Consider the following 22,814-nt stretch of genomic DNA (forward strand, 5'->3'; position numbering starts at 1 on the left):
GAATTGGCTTCCTATTTCACAACAAAGCATCCTTCACTCATGCTGCCAAACATACCCTCGTAAAACTGACCATCCTACCGATCCTCGACTTCGGCGATGTCATTTACAAAATAGCCTCCAATACCCTACTCAATAAATTGGATGCAGTCTATCACAGTGCCATCCGTTTTGTCACCAAAGCCCCATATCCTACCCACCACTGCGACCTGTACGCTCTCGTTGGCTGGCCCTCGCTGTCAGGACCCGGTGCGAGAAACAGTCACTAAATCGGCAGAACCCAGAAGATGAGGCAGACACAGCAGTACTAGAGATGGTGGTTTAATAAAAAATAGATATCTTCCAAAATACAAAGAAATCCACAAAGTGGTAAAAACAGCAAGGGAAAAACAAACCTTAAAAGACTAATACAAAATACAAAAGAACAAAACCAGAGAACCTCTGGAAAATCCAACAAGAGAAAAATATATGTTCACAACAAGGCTTGGGCTGGGGCTGGGTGCTAACATACAAACACTGAGCAAGGAACTGAGGAACACACAGGGATTAAATACTAACAAGGGAACGACATACAGGTGCAAACAATAATTAGAGCAAGGGAAAAACAAAAGGTACAAAAAAGGTGCAATGGGGACATCTAGTGACAAAAAAACAGAACAGTCCTGGCCAAAACCTGACAGAATCCCCCTCCTAGGAACGGCTCCTGACGTTCCTACCAGCCTTCTCAGGGTGGAGGGCCCTGAACTGACGAATGAGGTCAGGGTCCAGTATGTCCTTGGCAGGAACCCAGGAGCGCTCCTCGGGACCGTAGCCTTCCCAGTCCACCAGATACTGCCAGGACCGCTGCACCCGGCGGGAGTCCAGTATCCGGTGGACGGTATAAGCCGACTGGCCTCCGATGACACGGGGCGGAGGTCTGCCTGCCGGAATAAGGGGAGAAAAAACAACAGGTTTTAATAAAGAAATGTGAAATGTGGGATTGATTTTAAGGGATCTGGGTAAGTGCAGGCGAAAAGTAACGGGATTGACTCTCCTGGCAATCTTAAAGGGTCCGATGAATCTCTGGGACAGCTTGCGAGACTCCACCCGTAGCGGTAAGTTTTTTGTTGAGAGCCATACTCTCTGGCCGGGGTACAGGGTAGGACCGGGACGGCGACGTCTGTTGGCTTGTCGTTGGTACTGCTGTGAGGAACGCAGAAGATTAAGACGGGCCTTCTTCCACGTAAGCCGACAGCGTCTGATGAACCTCGAGGCTGAAGGCACTCTGACTTCTGCCTCCTGGTCCGGGAACAATAGAGGAGCATAGCCAAACTGACACTCGTGCGGGGATATACCAGTGGAGGAGGAGCACAAGGTGTTGTGCGCGTACTCGGCCCAAACAATGAAGGATGACCATGTGGATGGGTTGTTGGAAACCATACATCTGAGGGTGGTTTCCAGCTCCTGATTCATCCTCTCAGTTTGGCCGTTGGACTCCGGATGGTACCCTGAAGATAAACTGGCCGTGGCCCCTATGAGTTGGCAGAAGGCCTTCCAAAACCTTGAGGCGAACTGGGGACCTCTGTCGGAAACCATATCTTGCGGGATGCCAAAGACTCGGAACACATGGTTAATCACCAACTCAGCTGTTTCCTTGGCAGAAGGTAATTTGGTCAAGGGAACAAACCTGGCCGCCTTAGAAAACCTGTCGATGATGACTAGGATCGTAGTATTACCATGGGACGGAGGAAGGCCAGTAATAAAGTCCAGCGAGATATGGGACCAGGGTCGGTGGGGAATAGATAAGGGGTGAAGGAGTCCTTGAGGGCGGAGGTGAGAAGATTTGCCCTGGCAGCACACGGAACAGGCCTTGACGAAAGTGGCAACGTCTTCTTTTATGGTGGGCCACCAGAACTTACGCTGGATGAACTCCAAGGTGCGACCTACGCCCGGGTGACAGGTGAGGCGAGAGGAGTGCCCCCACAGAAGGACTTGGGACCTTGCTGCCTTGGGAACAAACAACCGATTAGCAGGACCTCCTCCAGGGCCCGGTTCGATGGCTTGAGCTTGTTTCACGGTATCCTCCACTTGCCACGAGATCGGAGCCACGATCTTAGCGGCAGGAAGAACAGTCATGTCAGTATCTTCTCGAATGGCAGGAGAGTAGACTCGTGACAAGGCATCCGGTTTGAGATTCTTCGACCCGGGTCTATAGGTGAGAATAAACTGGAATCGGCTGAAGAAAAGAGACCATCGAGCTTGTCTGGAGTTCAACCGCTTCGCCTGCTGGATATACTCCAGATTTTTGTGGTCCGTAAGCACTTGAAACGGTTGAGAAGTCCCCTCGAGCCAGTGTCTCCATTCCTTCAATGCCATCTTAACCGCTAGGAGTTCACGATCCCCCACATCGTAATTCCTCTCGACCGGGGTAAGCCGGTGAGAGAAGAAGGCGCAAGGATGAAGCTTCTTGTCTTCACCCCTCTGAGACAGGACAGCTCCAACACCAACCTCTGATGCGTCTACCTCCACCACAAAAGGTTCATCCGCCGTCGGTAGTGTCAGGATGGGAGCAGAGAGGATGCGCTGCTTGAGTCCTTGGAAGGCCGTCTCAGCTTCTCTTCCCCACAGAAACCTTGTGTTGCCACCTTTGGTTAAAGCTGAGAGAGGGGCTGCCACCGAGCTGAAGTTCTTGATGAACTTGCGGTAGAAGTTAGTGAAGCCCAGGAAACGCTGAACTTCCTTAACGGACTTGGGGGTGGGCCAATCTGCTACCGCCCCTACCTTCTTGGGGTCCATCTGGACTCGACCGGGTTCCACTACAAATCCCAGGAACTGTACTCGAGAGGAATGGAATTCACACTTTTCCGGCTTAACGTACAAATGGCTGTCTAGGAGGCGTTTGAGCACTTGTCTGACATGCTTAGTGTGTTCTTGAAGGGAGCTCGAAAAGATGAGGATGTCATCCAAGTAAACAAACACGAAAATGTTAAGCATATCCCTAAGCACATCGTTTATGAGCGCTTGGAACACAGCCGGGGCGTTGGTCAGGCCGAAGGGCATCACCAAGTATTCGTAGTGACCAGTAGGCGTGTTGAAAGCGGTCTTCCACTCGTCACCGGGTTTGATCCGCACAAGATGGTATGCGTTCCGCAGGTCAAGCTTAGTGAAGACCACTGCTTCCTGGAGCAGCTCAAAGGCTGTGGCCATAAGGGGTAGCGGGTAGCGGTTACGGACGGTTATGGCATTAAGTCCCCGGTAGTCGATGCAAGGACGTAATCCCCCGTCTTTTTTGGCCACAAAGAAAAACCCTGCTCCCGCCGGCGAGGTGGATGGACGCATGAGGCCTGCTGCCAGAGCGTCCTTGATGTAGGTATCCATAGCAGCTCGTTCGGGAGGAGATAGGGAAAAGATCCGACCCCTGGGAGGGCAGGTGCCCGGAAACAGGTCGATGGGGCAATCGTAAGGTCTATGGGGTGGTAGTTTGGTGGCCCTCTGTTTGCTAAATACCGGTTTGAGGTCATGGTAACACTCGGGAACTCGGGACAGGTCGATGGATTCTAGAGACTCGGGAGGGGAACTCGGGGAACTTGGGAAGATACAAGTGGCTTGGCACGTAGGACCCCACTGCTTGATAGTGCCCACAGACCAGTCGATGTGAGGGTTATGGCTGTGAAGCCAGGGGTATCCAAGGACGAGAGGGAACTCGGAACACGAGGTCAGATGAAAGTTCATCACTTCCTGGTGTTGGGAAACTGAAAGACGCAAGGGGGTAGTGACACGAGTGACAAGTCCAGATCCCAAAGGGCTTCCATCCAACGTAGTAACCCTTATGGGGTCACTTAGAGGTTCAGAGGGAACGCCATTCTCCTTCGCCCAGACACCATCCATGAAGTTACCTGCGGCTCCAGAGTCTACCAAGGCTTGAAGGGGAAGCTCGTGGTTGTCCCAGGAAAGGGTAACTGGAATGAGCAGGCGGGAGTTGGATGGATGAGAGGAGGTTATGTTTCCCGTTACCGTCCTCCCAGGCCTGCACGGGAGAGTGCGTTTTCCCTGGAGCCCGGGACACGTGGAGAGGAAATGGCCCGGTTTGCCGCAATATAGACAGCATCGCTCCCTCATCCGGCGGTCTCTCTCAGCCTGGGAGATGCGTCCAACCTGCATGGGTTCCGGTGGAGTCAGCGGGGATAAAGGTGGAGACTCGGAGCTGGGACCGATAGGAGCTAGGGTGAGAGATCTACGGTTGAGCTCTCTCTCTCTCAGACGCTGGTCTATGCGTGAAGCCAACTTGATCAGGGACTCGAGGTTGTCCGGTGGTTCCCGAGTGGCCAGTTCATCTTGGATGGTGTCGGAAAGACCCTTCAAAAAGCACACTGTGAGCGCCTCGTCATTCCAGCCACTCGCTGCTGCCACCGTGCGGAACTGGATGGCATAGTCCGTCACGCTGCGCCGACCTTGGCGGAGAGTCAGGAGCTGTTTGGCTGAGTCAGGACCGCTGGTAGGACCTTGAAACACTCGCTTGAATTCTTCAGCAAAGGTAGAGTAGCTGGCACAGCAGGGACTTTGGGCATCCCACACAGCAGTAGCCCAGGCTAGGGCTTTTTCCGACAGCAGGGTGATGATATATGCTATCTTGGACCGGTCGGTGGGAAATGACGAGGGTTGCAGCTCGAAGGAGAGAGAACATTGGGTGAAAAACCCCTTACAACCACTCGGATCACCTGAGAACCGTTGGGGAGGCGGCAGACGAGGTTCAGCCAGGGGGTTAACTGCCACGGGCACTTGAATCTGATGAACTGGAGCAGAAGCGGTTGCAGGAGAAAGTTGATCAGAAATCTGCTTTATGGAAGTCATCATCTCCGACAGAAGTTGAGAATGTCCAGCCATTAAGGCCTCTTGCTGAACCAGAGCAGCTTCGTGACGTTGGACAGTCCCCTCGTGGTGGGACAGCATGGGAAAAAAGTCCTGGGTACTGGCTGCCTCTGGGTTAATTTTAATGGCTCAGTGTTTCTGTCAGGACCCGGTGCGAGAAACAGTCACTAAATCGGCAGAACCCAGAAGATGAGGCAGACACAGCAGTACTAGAGATGGTGGTTTAATAAAAAATAGATATCTTCCAAAATACAAAGAAATCCACAAAGTGGTAAAAACAGCAAGGGAAAAAACAAACCTTAAAAGACTAATACAAAATACAAAAGAACAAAACCAGAGAACCTCTGGAAAATCCAACAAGAGAAAAATATATGTTCACAACAAGGCTTGGGCTGGGGCTGGGTGCTAACATACAAACACTGAGCAAGGAACTGAGGAACACACAGGGATTAAATACTAACAAGGGAACGACATACAGGTGCAAACAATAATTAGAGCAAGGGAAAAACAAAAGGTACAAAAAAGGTGCAATGGGGACATCTAGTGACAAAAAACCAGAACAGTCCTGGCCAAAACCTGACACTCGCTTCATACTCGTCGCCAAACCCACTGGCTCCAGGTCATCTACAAGACCCTGCTAGGTAAAGTCCCACCTTATCTCAGCTCGCTGGTCACCATAGCAGCACCCACCTGTAGCACGCGCTCCAGCAGGTATATCTCTCTGGTCACCCCCAAAACCAATTCCTCCTCTCTTTCCAGTTCTTTGCTGCCAATGACTGGAATGAACTACAAAAATCTCTGAAACTGGAAACACTTATCTCCCTCACTAGCTTTAAGCACCAGCTGTTAGAGCAGCTCACAGATTACTGCACCTGTGCATAGCCCATCTATAATTTAGCCCAAACAACTACCTGTTCCCCTACTGTATTTATTTATTTATTTTGCTCCTTTGCACCCCATTATTTCTATTCTACTTTGCACATTCTTCCACTGCAAATCTACCATTCCAGTGTTTAACTTGCTATATTGTATTTACTTCGCCACCATGGCCTTTTTTTGTCTTTACCTCCCTTATCTCACCTCATTTGCTCACATTGTATATAGACTTATTTTTCTACTGTATTATTGACTGTATGTTTGTTTTACTCCATGTGTAACTTTGTGTTGTTGTATGTGTCAAACTGCTTTGCTTTATCTTGGCCAGGTCGCAATTGTAAATGAGAACTTGTTCTCAACTTGCCTACCTGGTTAAACAAAGGTGAAATAAAATTAAAAATTAAAAAATTCACTCATGGAATCCTAATTCCTGGAGTTGTCAGCCTACAGAAGAACAATGGTCCTATTTGTTGATCCCTGATCTGTGCTTTCCATCAGGCTAATGTACAAAAGGCTCTAAAGAGGCTGGACGATGTACAGGAGATGTTTGAGAAGAGACAGGTTAGTCTGAAGAAGTTGTCAGCCAAACAGACCCGGCCCGTCCAGCCTGTGGCCCCCCGGCCTGAGTCCTCTCCCAAACGTCCTGCGCCCCACAAAACACCCAGGACTACCTGCCCTGCCCCTGGTAAGTCTCCCCCATAGAGATAGTTAAAGGACTCAACTTAGATATAACCCCTTTTAGCATTGGCATTGCCATTGAGAGCATCCACCATTTTAAAGTAATCAACTGGGTGGGGATTCCTATGGGTTGGCAGCAATCAGCCAATGATCCGAGCATTGGCTTCTTCAAATTAGGTGCTAGGGTTTGTAAATTAATTTAAGCTATATCACTGCCATATAGTGGCCACAATAAAGTAATGACACAAGATTTGTGGCAGTAAATCACCAATATTAGCTTTACACTTTTTTCAAACACAAAATAAGAAGAAAACAGACTACTTTAAAATGGAGATAGCCTCAATGGCGCTGCCCATGCTGTCACATACGCCATAATGGCACAGATACAAAGTTCAAACCTCTTTCCATCGTAATGGTCTCCCCCCACATGACCTAACCACAAACTTTACCTGCCCGTTATGAAAGATCATTGTAGAGCCTATTTATTGCTATTGAAACTGAAACATAGTCTGTACTTCACAGTCATTTTCTAGTTTAAGACAAAGTATTTATTTAAAACCTTACTTCTTGAGGCTTTTAAAGGAAGTCTATTGTATTCACTGTGGTACTCAACCTACTACAGGAGGAGGACATAGCTTTGGCCCAGGGCCTCCTGCTGTTGTTCCTGTCACACCCTGACCTTAGTTATCTTTGTTTTCTTTATTATTTTGGTTAGGTCAGGGTGTGACAAGGGTGGTTGGTTTAGTTTTTGTATTGTCAAGGTGTTTTTGTCCTGTCTAGGGTTTTTGTAATTCTATGGGGTTTTAGTATGTCTAGGTATATGTATGTCTATGGTGGCCTGAATTGGTTCCCAATCAGAGGCAGCTGTTTATCATTGTCTCTGATTGGGGATCCTATTTAGGTTGCCATTTTCTATTTTGGTTTTGTGGGTTGTTATTCTATGTTTAGTTGCCTGTTCGCACTAGTCATATTAGCTTCACGTTTGTTCAGTATTCTTCGTTAAATAAAGAAGAATGTATTCTAATCACGCTGTGCCTTGGTCTCCTCGTTACGACGAACGTGAGAGAATGGCAAAACGCCTGACGTTTCAAACAGGATCCCTAGATGTCTCTATGCCTTCATGTCAAACATTCCGCTTAATTAAAAAAAAAACTTTCTTCCTATCCCTGTTCTGTAACCATTTCTAGCACTCAGTCGAAGGATCTCAGAGAACTCTAGTGCCACAAAGCAGCCCACGGAAGCTGAGCTTGCAAAAAGGAAAAATGTAAGCCGCAAAGTCAAAGGGAGCCTCAAGGTAAGACCTGTGGACATCCTCTAGACAATTGAACCTGAAATGGTTCAACTTCATTGACAACAACAACAACCATCTGTTTTTTTTGGCTAGCCACTGGTCCATTTGTATGACAGTGTTCTGCCAATTCTTCTTGTATAATTCATCAGAACATAACTCTTGGTCAATGGGAGTCTGGGAGAAGAAGTCATGGGGGGTGTCCTGTTTCAGACATCTTCTGTTTCCTGCCTTTCCCAAGGGAACCCTGCGGGGATGAGAAACCCTAGTTTCAAATCAATTGCGCACCTTTTGCCCTGACCACATCACGTCTGTCTGATAAATAGGAATAATGTGCCATACTAAATCAAATCACATTTTATTGGTCACATACACATGGTTAGCAGATGTTATTACGAGTGTAGTGAAATGCTTATGCTTCTATATCCGACAGTGCAGCAGTATCTAACAGGTAATATCTAACAATTCCACAACAAAACCTAATACACACAATCTAGTAAAGGAATGGGATGAGAGAATATACGTATACAATATATGGATGAGCAGTGACAGATCGACTAAGATGTAGTAGATAGTAAAGAATAGATAGTGAAGGATACAGTATACAGTATACAGTATATACATATGAGATGAGTAATGCGAGAGATGTAAACATTTTTAAAGTAGCATTATTAAAGTGACTAGTGTTCCATTTATTAAAGTGGCCAATGATATCAAGTCTGTAGGTAGGCAGCCGGCTCTCTGTGCTAGTGGTTGCTGTTTAACAATCTGATGGCCTTGAGATAGAAGTTGTTTTTCAATCTCTCTGTCCCAGCTTTGATGCACCTGTACTGACCTCACCTCGCCTTGATTCACCTCGCCTTCTGGATGGAAGCTGGGTGAACAGGCAGTGGCTCAGGTGGTTATTGTCCTCGATTATCTTTTTTGCCTTCCTGTGACATCGGGTGTTGTAGGTGTCCTGGAGGGCAGGTAGTTTGCCCCCGGTAATGCATTATGCAGACCGCACCACCCTCTGCAGAGCCTTGCGGTTGCTGGCGGTGCAGTTGCTGTACCAGGCGGTGATACAGCCCGACAGAATGCTCTCAATTGTGCACCTGTAAAAGTTAGTGAGGGTTTTCGGTGACAAGCCACATTTATTTAGCCTCCTGAGGTTGAAGAGGCGCTGTTGCGCCTTCTTCACCAGACTGTCTGTGTGCGTGGACCACTTCAGTTTGTCGGTGATATGTACACCGAGGCACTTAAAACTTTCCACCTTCTCTGCTGCTGTCCTGTCGATGTGGATAGGGGGGTGCTTCCTCTGCTGTTTCCTGAAGTCTACGATCATCTCTTTTGTCCACGATCATCTCTTTCTATTTCCCTGACACCACACTCCACTGCCCTCATATCCTTCCTGTAGGCTGTCTCGTTGTTGGTAATCAAGCCTACCACTGATGTGTCTTCTATAAACTTGATGATTGTGTTCGAGGCGTGCGTGGCCACGCAGTCGTGGGTGAACACAGAGTACAGGAAATGGCTGAGAATGCACCATTGTGTGGCCCCAGTGTTGAAGATCAGTGGAGTGGAGATGTTGTTTCCTATCTTCACAACCTGGGGGCGGCCCGTCAGGACGTTCAGGACCCAGTTGCACAGGGCGGGGTCGAGACCCAGGGTCTCAAGCTTAATGATGAGTTTAGAGGGTACTATGGTGTTGAATGCTGAGCTGTAGTCAATTAACAGCATTCTTACATAGGTATTCCTCTTGTCCAGATGGGATAGGGCAGTGTGCGGTGTGATGGCGATTGCATTGTCTGTGGACCTATTGGGGCGGTAAGCAAATTGAAGTGGGTCAAGGGTAACAGGTAAGGTGGAGGTGAAATGATCATTGACTCGTCTCTCAAAGCACTTCATGATGACAGAAGTGAGTGCTACGTGGTGATAGTCATTTAGTTCAGTTACCTTAGCTTTCTTGGGAACAGGAACAATGGTGGCCATCTTGAAGCATGTGGGGACAACAGACTGGAATAGAGATTGATTGAATATGTCTGTAAACACACCAGCCAGCTGGTCTGCACATGCTCTTAGGACGTGGCTAGGGATGCCGTCTGGGCCGGCAGCCTTGCGAGGGTTAACACATAAATGTTTTACTCATGTCGGCCACGGAGAAGGAGAGCCCACAGCGGGCCGTGTCGGTGGCACTGTATTGTCCTCAAAGCGCGCAAAGAAGTTGTTTAATTTGTCTGGGAGCAAGACGTCAATGTTTTCTTTTTGTAATCCGTGATTGTCTGTAGACCCTGCCACATACGTCTCGTGTTTGAGCCGTTGAATTGCAACTTCACTTTGTCTCCATACTGACACTTTGCTTTTTTATTGCCTTACGGAGGGAATAACTACACTGTTTGTATTCGGTCATGTTTCCAGTTGCCTTGCCATGATTAAATGCGGTTGTATTTGCTTTCAGTTTTGCGCGAATGCTGCTATCCATCCACGGTTTCTGGTTAAGGAAGGTTTTAATAGTCAGAGTGGGTACAACATCTCCTATACACTTCCTTATAAACTCGCTCACCGAGTCAGCCTATACGTCAATGTTATTTTCTGAGGCTACCCGGAACATATCCCAGTCCACATGATCGAAGCAATCTTGAAGCGTGGTCAGACCATCGTTGGATAGACCTAAGCACGGGCGCTTCCTGTTTTAGTTTCTGCCTAATAGGAGGGGAGCAACAAGATGGAGTCATGGTCAGATTTGCCAAAAGGAGGTCGGGGGAGGGACTTGTATGCATTGCGGAAGTTAGAGTAGCAGTGGTCGAGTGTGTTGCTCGTGTATTGCAATCGATATGCTGATAGAATTTAGGTAGCCTTGTTCTCAGATTAGCTTTGTTAAAATCCCCAGCTACAATAAATGCAGCAGCCTCAGGATATATGATTTCCAGTTTGCATAAAGTTCTAGTCATGCATGATAAGCCTCTCTCATCTTATCTAAATGTTAGCACTATGACTATGAGGGTGACGTTTGAAAGGAAATAGGGGCCTCCAAGGTATATACAGTATGTGTCACCATTTCACCTGTCCATGACTGCAACAATGTGTGTTTGTGTCCTCAGATTGAGGTAATGCATGAGGCAAGCCAGGGAGGCTCCAGCCACGTCCTGGTGACGAACGAGACAGAGGAGAGTCTTTCAAACAGACGGAGGTAAATGTCTCTTTCTGTTCTCTGTCCATATACAGTATCTTATCTGTTTCTTTCTCTCTGCTCTTTTTCAAAACCACTGCATACACACACTGTTGCTAGTGTTGAGGTTTATGACATTTTACAAGGGACTGCTTTCTCCTCAACCATTAGTTGGTGTTAGTTGAAGAAACTTTGAAATAGGTCACAGAGAGAGTGAAAATTGAAAGACGAGGTTAGGAGAGCATAGCATTTACAGTACAGTGGTCTGAAGAAAGGGCTTGTAGCGATGATGAAGATAGACTTTTATTGAGGCAAAGGCTGCCGGCTGACTGTTAGCACCCAGGTGACCACACACTGTATGACTGCTGTGTGGAATGTCTCCTGCTCTAATTTCAACCTGCACAGTGCCTCCTGATATGGAGCACACTAAGTTTATTAATACTCGATAAGTCAATCACATTATTTATCTTGTCTTTATTGTAACTGTTACGGTTCGTAGGAGTGTACTCCCTGTTGCATGGGTACAATCTCTGACTCAACAGACGTTTTTATATTTGGAAACCTCTTGAGGTTCTGAACTAGTGAGAAAGTGGCTCAAACTCAAAGGGATGTGGTTGAAAGACAGAAATAAAATGGGCACAGGAAGTGAATGATATTTGCACTCCCCTCTGCCAAGCACAGGCATTAGAAGCAGTCACTGTAGGCCATGTGTATTTGCATGACATTGAAATGAGACGTACATATGGTATGTCACCTGATATGTTTAAATGTCCTGTAACAGTTCTGGGTATTTATGCAATAGTTTTTTTTTTTGTACACAAGATTTTCATAAAACACATATAGGCTGTGATGTCCCTGACAATGTCTCCTTTGGAGCATAAAGTAGCATCAGATAAAAACCGCAAGAAGTAAATGAAGGACAGAGTTTGGGAAACCCCTGCTGTAGGCTAGGGCCGCTAGAGATCCATACTAAATCCACATTTTCACTGCCAATCATTCAGATTTCTTTATTACTCATGCCAGATTTATAATTGTAGAGAATGTTAAAGACCCTTAGCAAACATTGCGAAGTGCTTTATGTTTGAAGGTGGGGTTAGTTAGCTTATTTCAGAGAGTAGTTAGTTTCACAGTGAATTCCTTTCTGCAGAGTCACTAAATGCTGCATGTTACCTTATTGGGGGGCCCAGACTGTAAGACAGGGAGAGATGGGGGAGCAGAGTTCATATGGAATGATTTAGTGAGCAGGATGTGGTTTAAAGCTAATTGTGTTTGCTCATGGTTTGCAGCCTGACATTTTAGGAGAAGTGAAACCAGGGAATGGGGGAAGAAAGGAGTTGGCTCTATAGAGATAAGAGTGAAGGTAAAATTAGTAGGATACAGACGGTACACTTTCAACCAGTTTAATTCAATGAGCAATAGAAAACTGAATAAAAACCCTAATGTCAGCTAGTGAGGTAATTTATTCAAATTATTCTTCCCTTACGACTTCATGCAGCCAGCCAAAATGTTCCTGAATGCAGCCAAGAACACGAACAGTCTGTTTACCATCACACAATTAGCTAAAGCACAAAGTACAACTGCAGTATCCATCAAGCCAAGGCAGGAGTGGTGAATATATGCTCAAGAACAAGGCTTTGGTCTTTATTTAGAAAATGATACCAGTGGTAGACACTGAAATATAAAAGAAAATAAAGACTGACATTCTGTGCAGCCTTACAATACACTATGAAAATGCTGCTTTGCATGGGTAGGTATTTAAATAGTAAGGTTTACAGAGGAGCATTACTTTCACTGCTGTGCAGTACATCTTTCCCAACAGACCAGAGGAAATGTGATGGATCTGGGGGTCCGTCGCTGCCTTCCAAAGGTACCGGACATCTGCCACGTGTCCGTGAGAGGTGATCATCTTATCGTAGATGCAGGGGTGATAGGGGGCCTTCCCTTCCCCTGAAAAGTAAACATGTTCCTGGGGAGACATCCCCATGGCGTTGGCACAGATGCCCATGAACACATCATCAATGTACAGCGAGGCATTGAGGGACAGAGTGGCCTGGTAGATTTTGGAAGCCACGTCCCCTGAGACAACGTACCCTGCCCCCGCCGTGTAGTCTGGGTAAGATGGCCACTGGTACATCTCATAAGGCACGTGGTACTTGCTGTCCTTCCGGCGGTTAGGTGGGGCTCCCCTGTGCACGTGGCCCACCCAGAGGTCCCGGGCCCCCTGACGGATTAAGCCCTGCAGGTAGTGCACCAGGTTGGGCATGTGGACAAAGATGTCGTCGTCGGCTGACATGAGGAAACGTGCTTGGCTGCAGTAGTTGTGGCTCCAGCGGAACTGCAGCAGCAGTTTGATGGTGAGGTTGTGAAAGGTGTCAACAAAGTCCTGCTGGACCAGGTCCCCATAGACCTGGTCCTCCCCCAGCAGCCCCCTCTGTACATGGCCCCTCTGCTGGGGGTTGGGGTGGACCCCCAGGGCAAACACCACCCTCACGATGGCCCCCAACTCCCTCTGGGTGTAGGCCTCATTCCCCCAGGTGGCCCGGATGGCCTGCCTCCTCTCCAGGTTCTCTGGGGAAGATTTGACGAACAGCAGCAACAGCACTTCATTGCTGTCACACTTGTCATGGTGGTTGATGAGGTATGGGAAGTTGCTCTGGCTCTTAGCCTCCTTCTGGCTGATGCCAAAGCTCTTGTTGATGAAGTCGTAGCTGTTGACCAGGTAGCGGTAGGAGTAGGACTTCATATGGCTCACCACATGGTGGTCCAGCTGCTCCCAGCACACCATCAACACGGACAGGACAAAGCACGTCGTCACCAGCTGCACACATTGACATTTTCTGATCCTTCTGAAATTCAAAAACATTCTTCAACCTTCCTACCCTTGCCCCCCCTTTTCTATCTTTTTGTCAAGTCCAATAGGTTGTTGCGTTTGACAGGCTGCTACTTTCACAATTATTCCAAATGATTTGGGAGTGTCTGAGTTCCATCATATTTGCCCAACGGGAGACATGGGCTCCTCAGAGAAATGTTGGTCTTCAGTTAAATTTCATCTCCTCCTGACACCTCTCCACTCTGCTCTCTACTGGGACTGTATTGTTGAGACAATCATGTCTCTAGTCATCACCGTTTTGTTGTGTCCACACAGTCACAAAGCATTCCACATCATAGGATCTGAAAAGAGAAAGACAAAAATATGATCATATTGCACTAATAGGAAATGCATTTGAAATTGTGAGTCAATATTATGTTATTGAGTCATTCTGAGGATGTGAATGAAACCGCTAGATGTGCTTGATCCATCACGCCGGCTAAACCCGGTAAGTACTTTTGAAGTTATTCCAACAGTGCTAAAGTGCGAAAACCGCAGGGCGGCGTCAATCAAGCATGCTTATTCTGTCCAACCTGGAACGAGGCATCCATCCTCACGTCCCCAAGGTAGGCTACCCAAACAGCAACAACAGCCGTGGGTCGAGCAATCGCATTTAGTTCACAATGCGTGGACAGTCAAAATGCAATATTGATTGTAGGCCTATAAATACAGACTGGTAACGTGGCTTTTCAATCAACCTACTCACCGGGGTGAAAGAATGACAGTAAGGCTGAAGGCGAAATTGTAACTTTTCTCATATTCCAACGATTCCAAACTGAAGACGCAAAGCTGTCAAAACGCGTATGCTCAGAGCTCCCTACAAAAAAATTCACCATGTCATTCTATTTAGGTTAATATTTCAATTAAAAGTTGGGTGAAAAAAATACTAAATTCCCTTGCGTTGAAGACTTTTGCAAATCCAATCAGTTTTCCACGTTGATTCAACATCATCACATTACATATTTTTGTTGAAATAACGTGGAAACAATGTTGATTCAACAAGTTTTTTGCACAATGGGATGTAGGCCTATTGCTGAGGAAAATGAATGAATTTAAATTAAAAACAGAAATACCTTTATTTACGTAAGTATTCAGACCGTTTGCTATGAGACTAAAAATTGAGCTCAGGTGCATCCTGTTTCCTTTGGTCATCCTTGAGATGTTTCTACAACTTCATTGGAATTCAGCTGTGGTAAGTTCAATTGATTGGACATGATTTGGCTAGGCACATACCTGTCTATATAATGTCCCACAGTTGACAGTGCATGTCAGAGCAAAAACCAAGCCATGAGGTCGAAGGAATTGTCTGTAGGCACAGATCTGGGGAAGAGTACAAAAAAATGTCTGCAGCATTGAAGGTCCCCAAGAACATGGTGGCCTCCATCATTCTTAAATGGAAGAAGTTTGAAACAACCGAGACTCTTCCGAGAGCAGGCCGCCCGGGCCAAACTGAGCAATCAGGGGAGAAGGGCCTTGGTCAGGGAGGTGACCAAGAACCCAATGGTCACTCTGACAGGGCTCCAGAGTTACTCTGTGGAGATGGGAGAACCTTCAAGAAGGGCAACCATCTCTGCAGCACTCCACCAATCAGGCCTTTATGGTAGAGTGGCCAGACGGAAACCAATTCTCAGTAAAAGGCACATGACAGCCCACTTGGAGTTTGCCAAAAGGCACCTAAAGTACTCACAGACCATGAGAAACAAGATTTTCTGGTCTGATGAAACCAAGAATGCCAAGCGTCACGTCTGGAGGAAACCTGGCACCATCTCCACGGTAAAGCATGGTGGGGGCAGCATCAGGCTGTGGGGATGTTTTTCATCAGCAGGGACTGGGATACTAATCAGGATCGAGAGGAATATGAACGAAACAAAGTACAGAGAGATCCTTGATGAAAACCTGCTCCAGGGCGCTCAGGACCTCAGACTGGAGTGAAGGTTCACCTTCCAACAGGACAACGACCCTAAGCACACAACCAATACAACGCAAGAGTGGTTTCGGGCCAAATCTCTGAATGTCCCAGCTACAGCCTGGACTTGAACCCGATCGAACATCTCTGGAGAGACCCGAAAATAGCTGAGCAGCAACGCTCCCCATCCAACCTGACAGAGCTTGAGAGGATCTGCAAAGAAGAATTGGAGAAACTCTCCAAGTACAGGTGTGCCAAGCTTGTAGCATCATACCCAGCAAGACTCAAGGCTGTAATCGCTGACAAAGGTGTTTCAACAAAGTACTGAGTAAAGGCTCTGAATACTTATGTTAATATGATATTTCTGTTTTATTTTATTCATTTGAAAAAAGTTCTATAAACCTGTTTTTGCTCTGTCGTTGTTATGGGGTATTGTGTGTAGATTGAGGACAATACAGTGCACCAACGCGGCCCACTATCAAAGACTGTGGACTCTCCTTCTCCGTGGCCGACGTGAGTAAAACATTTAAACGTGTTAACCCTCGCAAGGCTGCCGGCCCAGACGGCATCCCTAGCCGCGTCCTCAGAGCATGTGCAGACCAGCTGGCTGGTGTGTTTACGGAAATATTCAGTCAATCCCTATCCCAGTCTGTTGTCCCCACATGCTTCAAGATGGCCACCATTGTTCCTGTTCCCAAGAAATCTAAGGTAACTGAACTAAATTACTATTGCCTCGTAGCACTCACTTCTGTCATCATGATGTGCTTTGAGAGACTAATCAAGGATCATATCACCTCCACCTTACCTGTCACCCTAGACCCACTTCAATTTGCTTACCGCCCCAATAGGTCCACAGATGATGCAATCGCCATCACACCGCACACTGCCCTATCCCATCTGGACAAGAGGAATACCTATGTAAGAATGCTGTTAATTGACTACAGCTCAGTATTGAACACCATAGTGCCCTCTAAACTCATCATTAAGCTTGAGACCCTGGGTCTCAACCCCGCCCTGTGCAACTGGGTCTTGGACTTCCTGACGGGCCGCCCCCAGGTGGTGAAGGTAGGAAACATCATCTCAACTCTACTGTTCTTCAACACTGGGGCCACACAAGGGTGCGCTCCCAGCCCCCTCCTGTACTCCCTGTTCACCCACGACTGAGTGGACATGCACGCCTCCAACACAATCATCAAGTTTGCAGAAGACACAACAGTGGTAGGCTTGATTACCAACAATGACGAGACAGCCTACAGGGAGAAGGTGAGGGCCCTGGGAGTGTGGTGTCAGGGAAATAACCTCTCACTGAATGTCATCATCAAGAGATGATTGTGGACTTCAGGAAACAGCAGAGGAAGCACCCCCCTATCCACATCAACGGGACAGCAGCAGAGAAGGTGGAAAGTTTTAAGTGCCTCGGTGTACATATCACCGACAAACTGAAATGGTCCACACACACAGACAGTCTGGTGAAGAAGGTGCAACAGCGCCTCTTCAACCTCAGGAGGCTGACAAAATGTGGCTTGTCACAGAAAACCCTCACTAACTTTTACAGATGTATAATTGAGAGCATCCTATCGTGCTGTACCACCGCCTGGTAAGGCAACTGCACCGCCAACAACCGCAAGGCTCTCCAGAGGGTGGTGCGGTCTGCATAATGCATTACCGGGGGCAAACTACCTGCCCTCCAGGACACCTACAACACCCAATGTCACAGGAAGGCAAAAAATATAATCGAGGACAATAACCACCCGAGCCACTGCCTGTTCACCCAGCTTCCATCCAGAAGGCGAGGTCAGTACAGGTGCATCAAAGCTGGGACAGAGAGATTGAAAAACAACTTCTATCTCAAGGCCATCAGATTGTTAAACAGCAACCACTAGCACAGAGAGCCGGCTGCCTACCAACAGACTTGATATCATTGGCCACTTTAATAAATGGAACACTAGTCACTTTAATAATGCCACTATAAGAATGTTTACATATCTCGCATTACTCATCTCATATGTATATACTGTATCCTTCACTATCTATTCTTTACTATTTATTGCATGTTTAGCCGCTCTGTCATTGCTCATCCATATATTTATATTCTTATTCCATTCCTTTACTTAGATTTGTGTGTATTAGGTTTCGTTGTGGAATTGTTAGATATCACCTGTTAGATACTGCTGCACTGTCGGATCTAGAAGCATTAGCATTTCGCTACACTCGTAATAACATCTGCTAACCATGTGTATGTGACCAGTAAAATTTGATTTGAGATTGATGAGGAAATAAACTATTTAAGACATTTTAGAATAAGGCTGTAACGTAACAAAATGTGGAAAAAGTCAAGGGGTCTGAATACTTTCTGGATGCAGTGTATCTGTTATTTTCCCGTGCTTATAGTGCCTTCACAAAGTATTCACACCTCTTGACATTTTCCACATTTTGTTACGTTACAGCCTGTTTTTTATTTTATTTTAATGTCACTGACCTACATACAATACCCCATAATGTCAAAGTGAAATTATGTATTTTTATATTTTTACTAATGAATTTAAAATGAAAAGCTGATATGTCTTGTGTCAATAAGTATTCAACCCAATTGTGATGGCAAGCCTAAATAAGTCACATAATAAGTTGCAAGGAGTCACTCTGTGTCCAATAATAGTGTTTAACATGATTTTTGAATGACTACCTCATATCTGTACCCCACACATACAATTATCTATAAGGTCCCTCATTCGAGCAGTCAATTTCAAACACAGATTCAACCACAAAGACCAGGGAGGTTTTCCAATGCCTCGCAAAGAAGGGCACCTATTGGTAGAAAAAGAAGAAGCAGACATTGAATATCCCTTTGAGCATGGTGAAGTTATTAATTACACTTTGAATGGTGTATCAAAACACCCAGTCACTGCAAAGATACAGGCGTCCTTCCTGACTCCGTTGCCAGAGAGGAAGGAATTTAATGGATTTCACGATGGTGCCAATGGTGACTTTAAAACAGTTTTAATAGTTTAATGGCTGTGATAGTAGAAAACTAAGGATGGATCAACAACTTTGTAGTTACTCCACAATACTAACCTAATTGACAGAGTGAAAAGAACGAAGCCTGTACAGAAAAAAATTATCCCAAACATGCATCCTGTTTTCAACAAGGCCCCAAAGTAATACTGCAAAAACATGTGGCAAAGCAATTAACTTTTTGTCCTGAATATAAAGGGTTATGTTTGGGACAAATCGAATACAACACATTACTGAGTACCACTCTCCATATTTTCAAGCATAGTGGTAGCTGCATCATGTTATGGGTATGCTTGTAATCGTAGGGGAGTTTTTCAGGATAAAATTAGAAGTAGAATGGAGGTAAGCACAGGCAAAGTCTTTGAGTAAAACCTGGTTGTCTGCGTTCCACCAGACACTGGGAGATGAATTCACCTTTCAACACAACAATAACCTAAAACAAATCTACACTGGAGTTGCTTACCAAGAAAACAGTGAATGTTCCTGAGTGGCCGAGTTACAGTTTTTACTTAAATATACTTGAAAATCTATGGCAAAACCTGAAAATGGTTGTCTAGCAATGACCAACAACCAATTTGACAGACCCTGAAGAATTTTTTAAAGAATTATAGGCAAATGTTGCACAATCCAGTTGTGGAAAGCTCTTAGAGACTCACCCAGAAAGATTCACAGCTTCTACAAAGTATTGACTCAGTGATACAGTGAATACTTATGTAAATTAGATATTTCCGTATTAAATTCATAACTTGTTTTCACTTTGTCATTATCGTGTGTAGATGGGTGAGAGAAAAAAATATATGTTATCCATTTTAAATTCAGGCTGTAACACAACAAAATGTGGAATAAGTCCAGTGGTATGAATACTTTCTGAAGGCACTCCATCCCATTGTGCTCTATCTCTGAAAGGATGATGGAAAATTGTCAGTATTTATCTGTCAGAGTCCATCCTCTGTAGATGCTTGTTCACAGTGTGAAGTATCTTAACCCTCTCAACCGTATAGCTGTAGTTGCCGAATCTTTTGTGAATGAATGCATAAGCCAACCCAGCGAAAGTTCAATAATGGAGGGGCTTTAAACTAACAGAGTGCATGGAATTGCTGAGGTCTGAACAAAACAGTCATCATGACAAAAAAAAATCATTACAGCAGCAGATTTAGGCAGTGGCCCACAACAATGAGCGGCCCTGACAGCATGCATCATATAACCTTGTGTCAATACCATGATTGCCATCTATCCAACAGTCCCAACGCAAATAACATTAAACTCCCAATTAGAATTTCCTCCCATGGCTGGGTGTCACATATGAGTGTCAATAAGAGGTAGAAATTAGATTGTTGTTTACTTTCTAGGTTATTGTAATCACAAAAGGTTGCATTTGTTTGGTTGACATTTTAGGAATTGTGAATATTCCTGACCAAAACAACAAGAATATACACTATACACACAAAAGTATGTGGACACCTCTTCAAATTAGTAGATTTGGCTATTTCAGCCACACCCATTGCTGACAGGTATGTAAAATCGAGCACACAGCCATGCAATCTCCATAGACAAACATTGGCAGGAGATTGGTCTTACTGAAGAGCTCAGTGACTTTCAACGTGGCACCGTCATAGGATGCCACCTTTCCAACAAGTCAGTTTGTCAAATTTCTGCCATGCTAGAGCTTCAACTATAAGTGTTGTTATTGTGAAGTGGAAACTTCTAGGAGGAACACCGGCTCGGCCGCAAAGGGATAGGCTACACAAGCTCACAGAATGGGCCTGCCGAGTGCTGAAGCGCATAGCACGTAAAAATCGTCTGTCCTCACTTGCAACACTCACTACTGAGTTCCAAAGATCACCATGCGCAATGCCCATAGTCGGCTCGAGTGGTGTAAAGCTCGCCGCCATTGGACTCTGGAGCAGTGGAAACATGCTTTCTGGAGTGACGAATCACGCTTTACCATCTGGCAGTCCGACTGACAAATCTGGGTTTGGTGGATGCCAGGACAACGCTACCTGCCCAAAAGCATAGTGGCAAATGTAAAGTTTGGTGGAGGAGGAATAATGGTCTGGGGCTGTTTTTCATGGTTTGGGCTAGGCCCCTTAGCTCTTGTGAAGGGAAATCTTAACGCTACAGCATATAATGACATTCTAGACGATTCTGTGCTTCCAACTTTGTGGCAACAGTTTGGGGAAGGCCCTTTCCTGTTTCAGCATGGCAATGCCCTTGTGCACAAAGCGAGGTTCATACAGAAATGGTTTGTCGAGAGAACTTGACTGGCCTACACAGAGCTCTGACCTCAGCCCCATCAAACACCTTTGGGATGAATTGGAATGCCAACTGCGAGCCAAGCCCAATCGCCAACATCTGAATGGAAGCATGTTCCGCAGCAATGTTCAAACATCGAGTGGAAAGCCTTCCCAGAAGAGTGGAGGCTGTTATAGGAGCAAAGGGGGGACCAACTCCATATTAATGCCCATGATTTTAGAATGAGGTTTTCGATGAGCAGGTGTCCACATACTTTTGGTCATGTACTGTATTTTCTCTCTCTCAAAACTATTTAAAACAGAAGTTCACCATAGCGTTATTATAGGCTACAAAGTGTAATATATTTTAAATGATAGGCCTAGTGCAGGGGTGGACAACAAACGGCCCGCAGGTTGCATATGGCCCGTGAGCTTATTCAGGGGAGGTTTTTTATTTTTTAATTGGGGGGAGGGTGGGGATTTATTATTTAAAAAAAAATATACAGGCCAATCTTGAACATCTAAAACTTGAATTGCCCACCCCTAGACTAGTGAAACATTAATCCCTACCAATGCAAATCTTTTCACTGATCAATGACTTGTAAAGCCAACTGTTTACTAGTTCCTTTGAAAGGGGGAAAAATCTTTGAGCCAACCTCCCAGAATATAAGTCCAAGAATGTAAACTCTTGGCGACATGAATGTGGTTTATTAGTCATCAGCTCAACAACGATGGTTTGAGAATGAAGTAGGCATCTATAGAGAAGTATAATCAACTACAGTTTTGTGCTAAGTTGGGTTCTAAGTAAGTTCAGATAGTCAGATTAAAACACAATAGAATAGGCAGATAAGAACACCTAAATGGAGTTATTTTTGTGTTAGCAGATGTTATGATTTTTTAAAATGACATAAATTCCATATCATTCTTGAGTCAAAAGAAAATATTGCATTCTGTTAGATTTCTTGTGTCTATTGTTTTAAAACCTACCAAGAGGGTTGGGTTCCAATTCCATGAAAGGGTGTTGGCCTCTTCCCCTCCTTTCTCCCCTTCATCCCCGCGATGATTCTACCGTTAGTTGTTATCTCACCACAGGCTAACTGTAAAAGCAGTGTGAATTCAGGAGTGCGACATGAGCATAGATTTGTTTTTAGTTTTTCACAGTCTGACTTTTCTTTCTCAAACCCTCTACTGAAAGTCGACACCTTTTTGCTTTGAGCAGCTTAAGTTAATATAAACAGTCTTTCAGCTAGCACATACAATCCCCCCACCACCTCCCTCTCCTCTCCCAGATCACTTACCAGCCTGTGAGAGTTCCATCCACGCGTTGCTGGGAAAAGTACAGAAAACTACTCTCCCCTGCCCCTCTTTTCCTGTAGATGAGCAATCTCTCTCCCTCTCTCTCTCTCCTTCCCGCTCTCTCTTTCCCCTCTGTGTGTAAGGAATGGCAGCATCAGCCCCCAGCCGCCTGCCTGCCTCCCAGTGGTTTTCTCCTGCCTGAGCTGTTCTGTCTGTACGTCTCTACACTGTGTGACTGTGAAAGACTGAGAGAGCAGAATGGGAGCGGGGGAGGAAACCGCTGGGCTAGAGGGGGAAAGCTCAGCCCCTGTAACTCCCCTCTCCCTGCCTGCCTCAGCTGAGTCAGTCTATGATCCTCTCTCTGCGTTATCATATCAGTGAAGCCAACCAGTAGGATTGAAGCTGGATCATATGCCAGAGTGCCAGAGCTTGGAATTTGTGTCATCTGAGTTGCATCAGCTACTACAAATTCTGCACAATAAAGGTAATTCAGTGTTCCCGAGGGTCACATTAGGAGAGGGTTTGCACAGGGGCAAACTCTGGCATTGTCTTCTAGTACATGATATGTATACATTATTTGTTTTATATAGTTATGGCATTGTTTTTCTGTTGGAGGAGGTTATCTTTGCTCCCTGACTTAATTCTAGGCACACAGAGGTGTGTGG

The 22,814-nt window shown here is 45.8% G+C and overlaps 2 protein-coding genes across 15 annotated transcripts in view; one reads left to right on the forward strand and one right to left on the reverse strand.

Moving 5' to 3' along the window:
* LOC139578476 (guanine nucleotide exchange factor DBS-like) overlaps window positions 1-22,814 on the forward strand; it is a 92,218-nt gene that overhangs the window by 41,837 nt on the left and 27,567 nt on the right. For all 13 annotated transcript variants that reach the window (XM_071406119.1, XM_071406120.1, XM_071406118.1 and 10 more), the window contains 3 exons: window positions 6,220-6,406; window positions 7,587-7,693; window positions 10,768-10,856. In XM_071406119.1, coding sequence (XP_071262220.1) covers window positions 6,220-6,406; window positions 7,587-7,693; window positions 10,768-10,856 — 383 coding nt within the window. The remainder of the gene's footprint in view (window positions 1-6,219; window positions 6,407-7,586; window positions 7,694-10,767; window positions 10,857-22,814) is intronic.
* Window positions 12,222-22,506, reverse strand: LOC139578478 (lactosylceramide 1,3-N-acetyl-beta-D-glucosaminyltransferase A-like). 2 transcript variants are annotated; one of them, XM_071406133.1, is made up of 3 exons: window positions 22,152-22,506; window positions 21,841-21,950; window positions 12,222-14,006 (listed from the first exon to the last, which is right to left on the reverse strand). In XM_071406133.1, the coding sequence occupies exon 3, from the start codon at window positions 13,696-13,698 to the stop codon at window positions 12,559-12,561; it is 1,140 nt and encodes a 379-aa protein (XP_071262234.1). In that variant the 5' UTR covers window positions 13,699-14,006; window positions 21,841-21,950; window positions 22,152-22,506; the 3' UTR covers window positions 12,222-12,558. The 2 variants fall into 2 exon arrangements, with proteins under 2 accessions (XP_071262234.1, XP_071262233.1); XM_071406132.1 differs by lacking the exon at window positions 21,841-21,950.

Source organism: Salvelinus alpinus, chromosome 6 (assembly GCF_045679555.1).
Source record: "Salvelinus alpinus chromosome 6, SLU_Salpinus.1, whole genome shotgun sequence".
Taxonomy (NCBI): domain Eukaryota; kingdom Metazoa; phylum Chordata; class Actinopteri; order Salmoniformes; family Salmonidae; genus Salvelinus; species Salvelinus alpinus.

Excerpts from the sequence above, each read along its gene's own strand:
- LOC139578478 (XM_071406132.1), bottom strand. The coding sequence starts at position 13,698 with ATGTTTTTGAATTTCAGAAGGATCAGAAAATGTCAATGTGTGCAGCTG.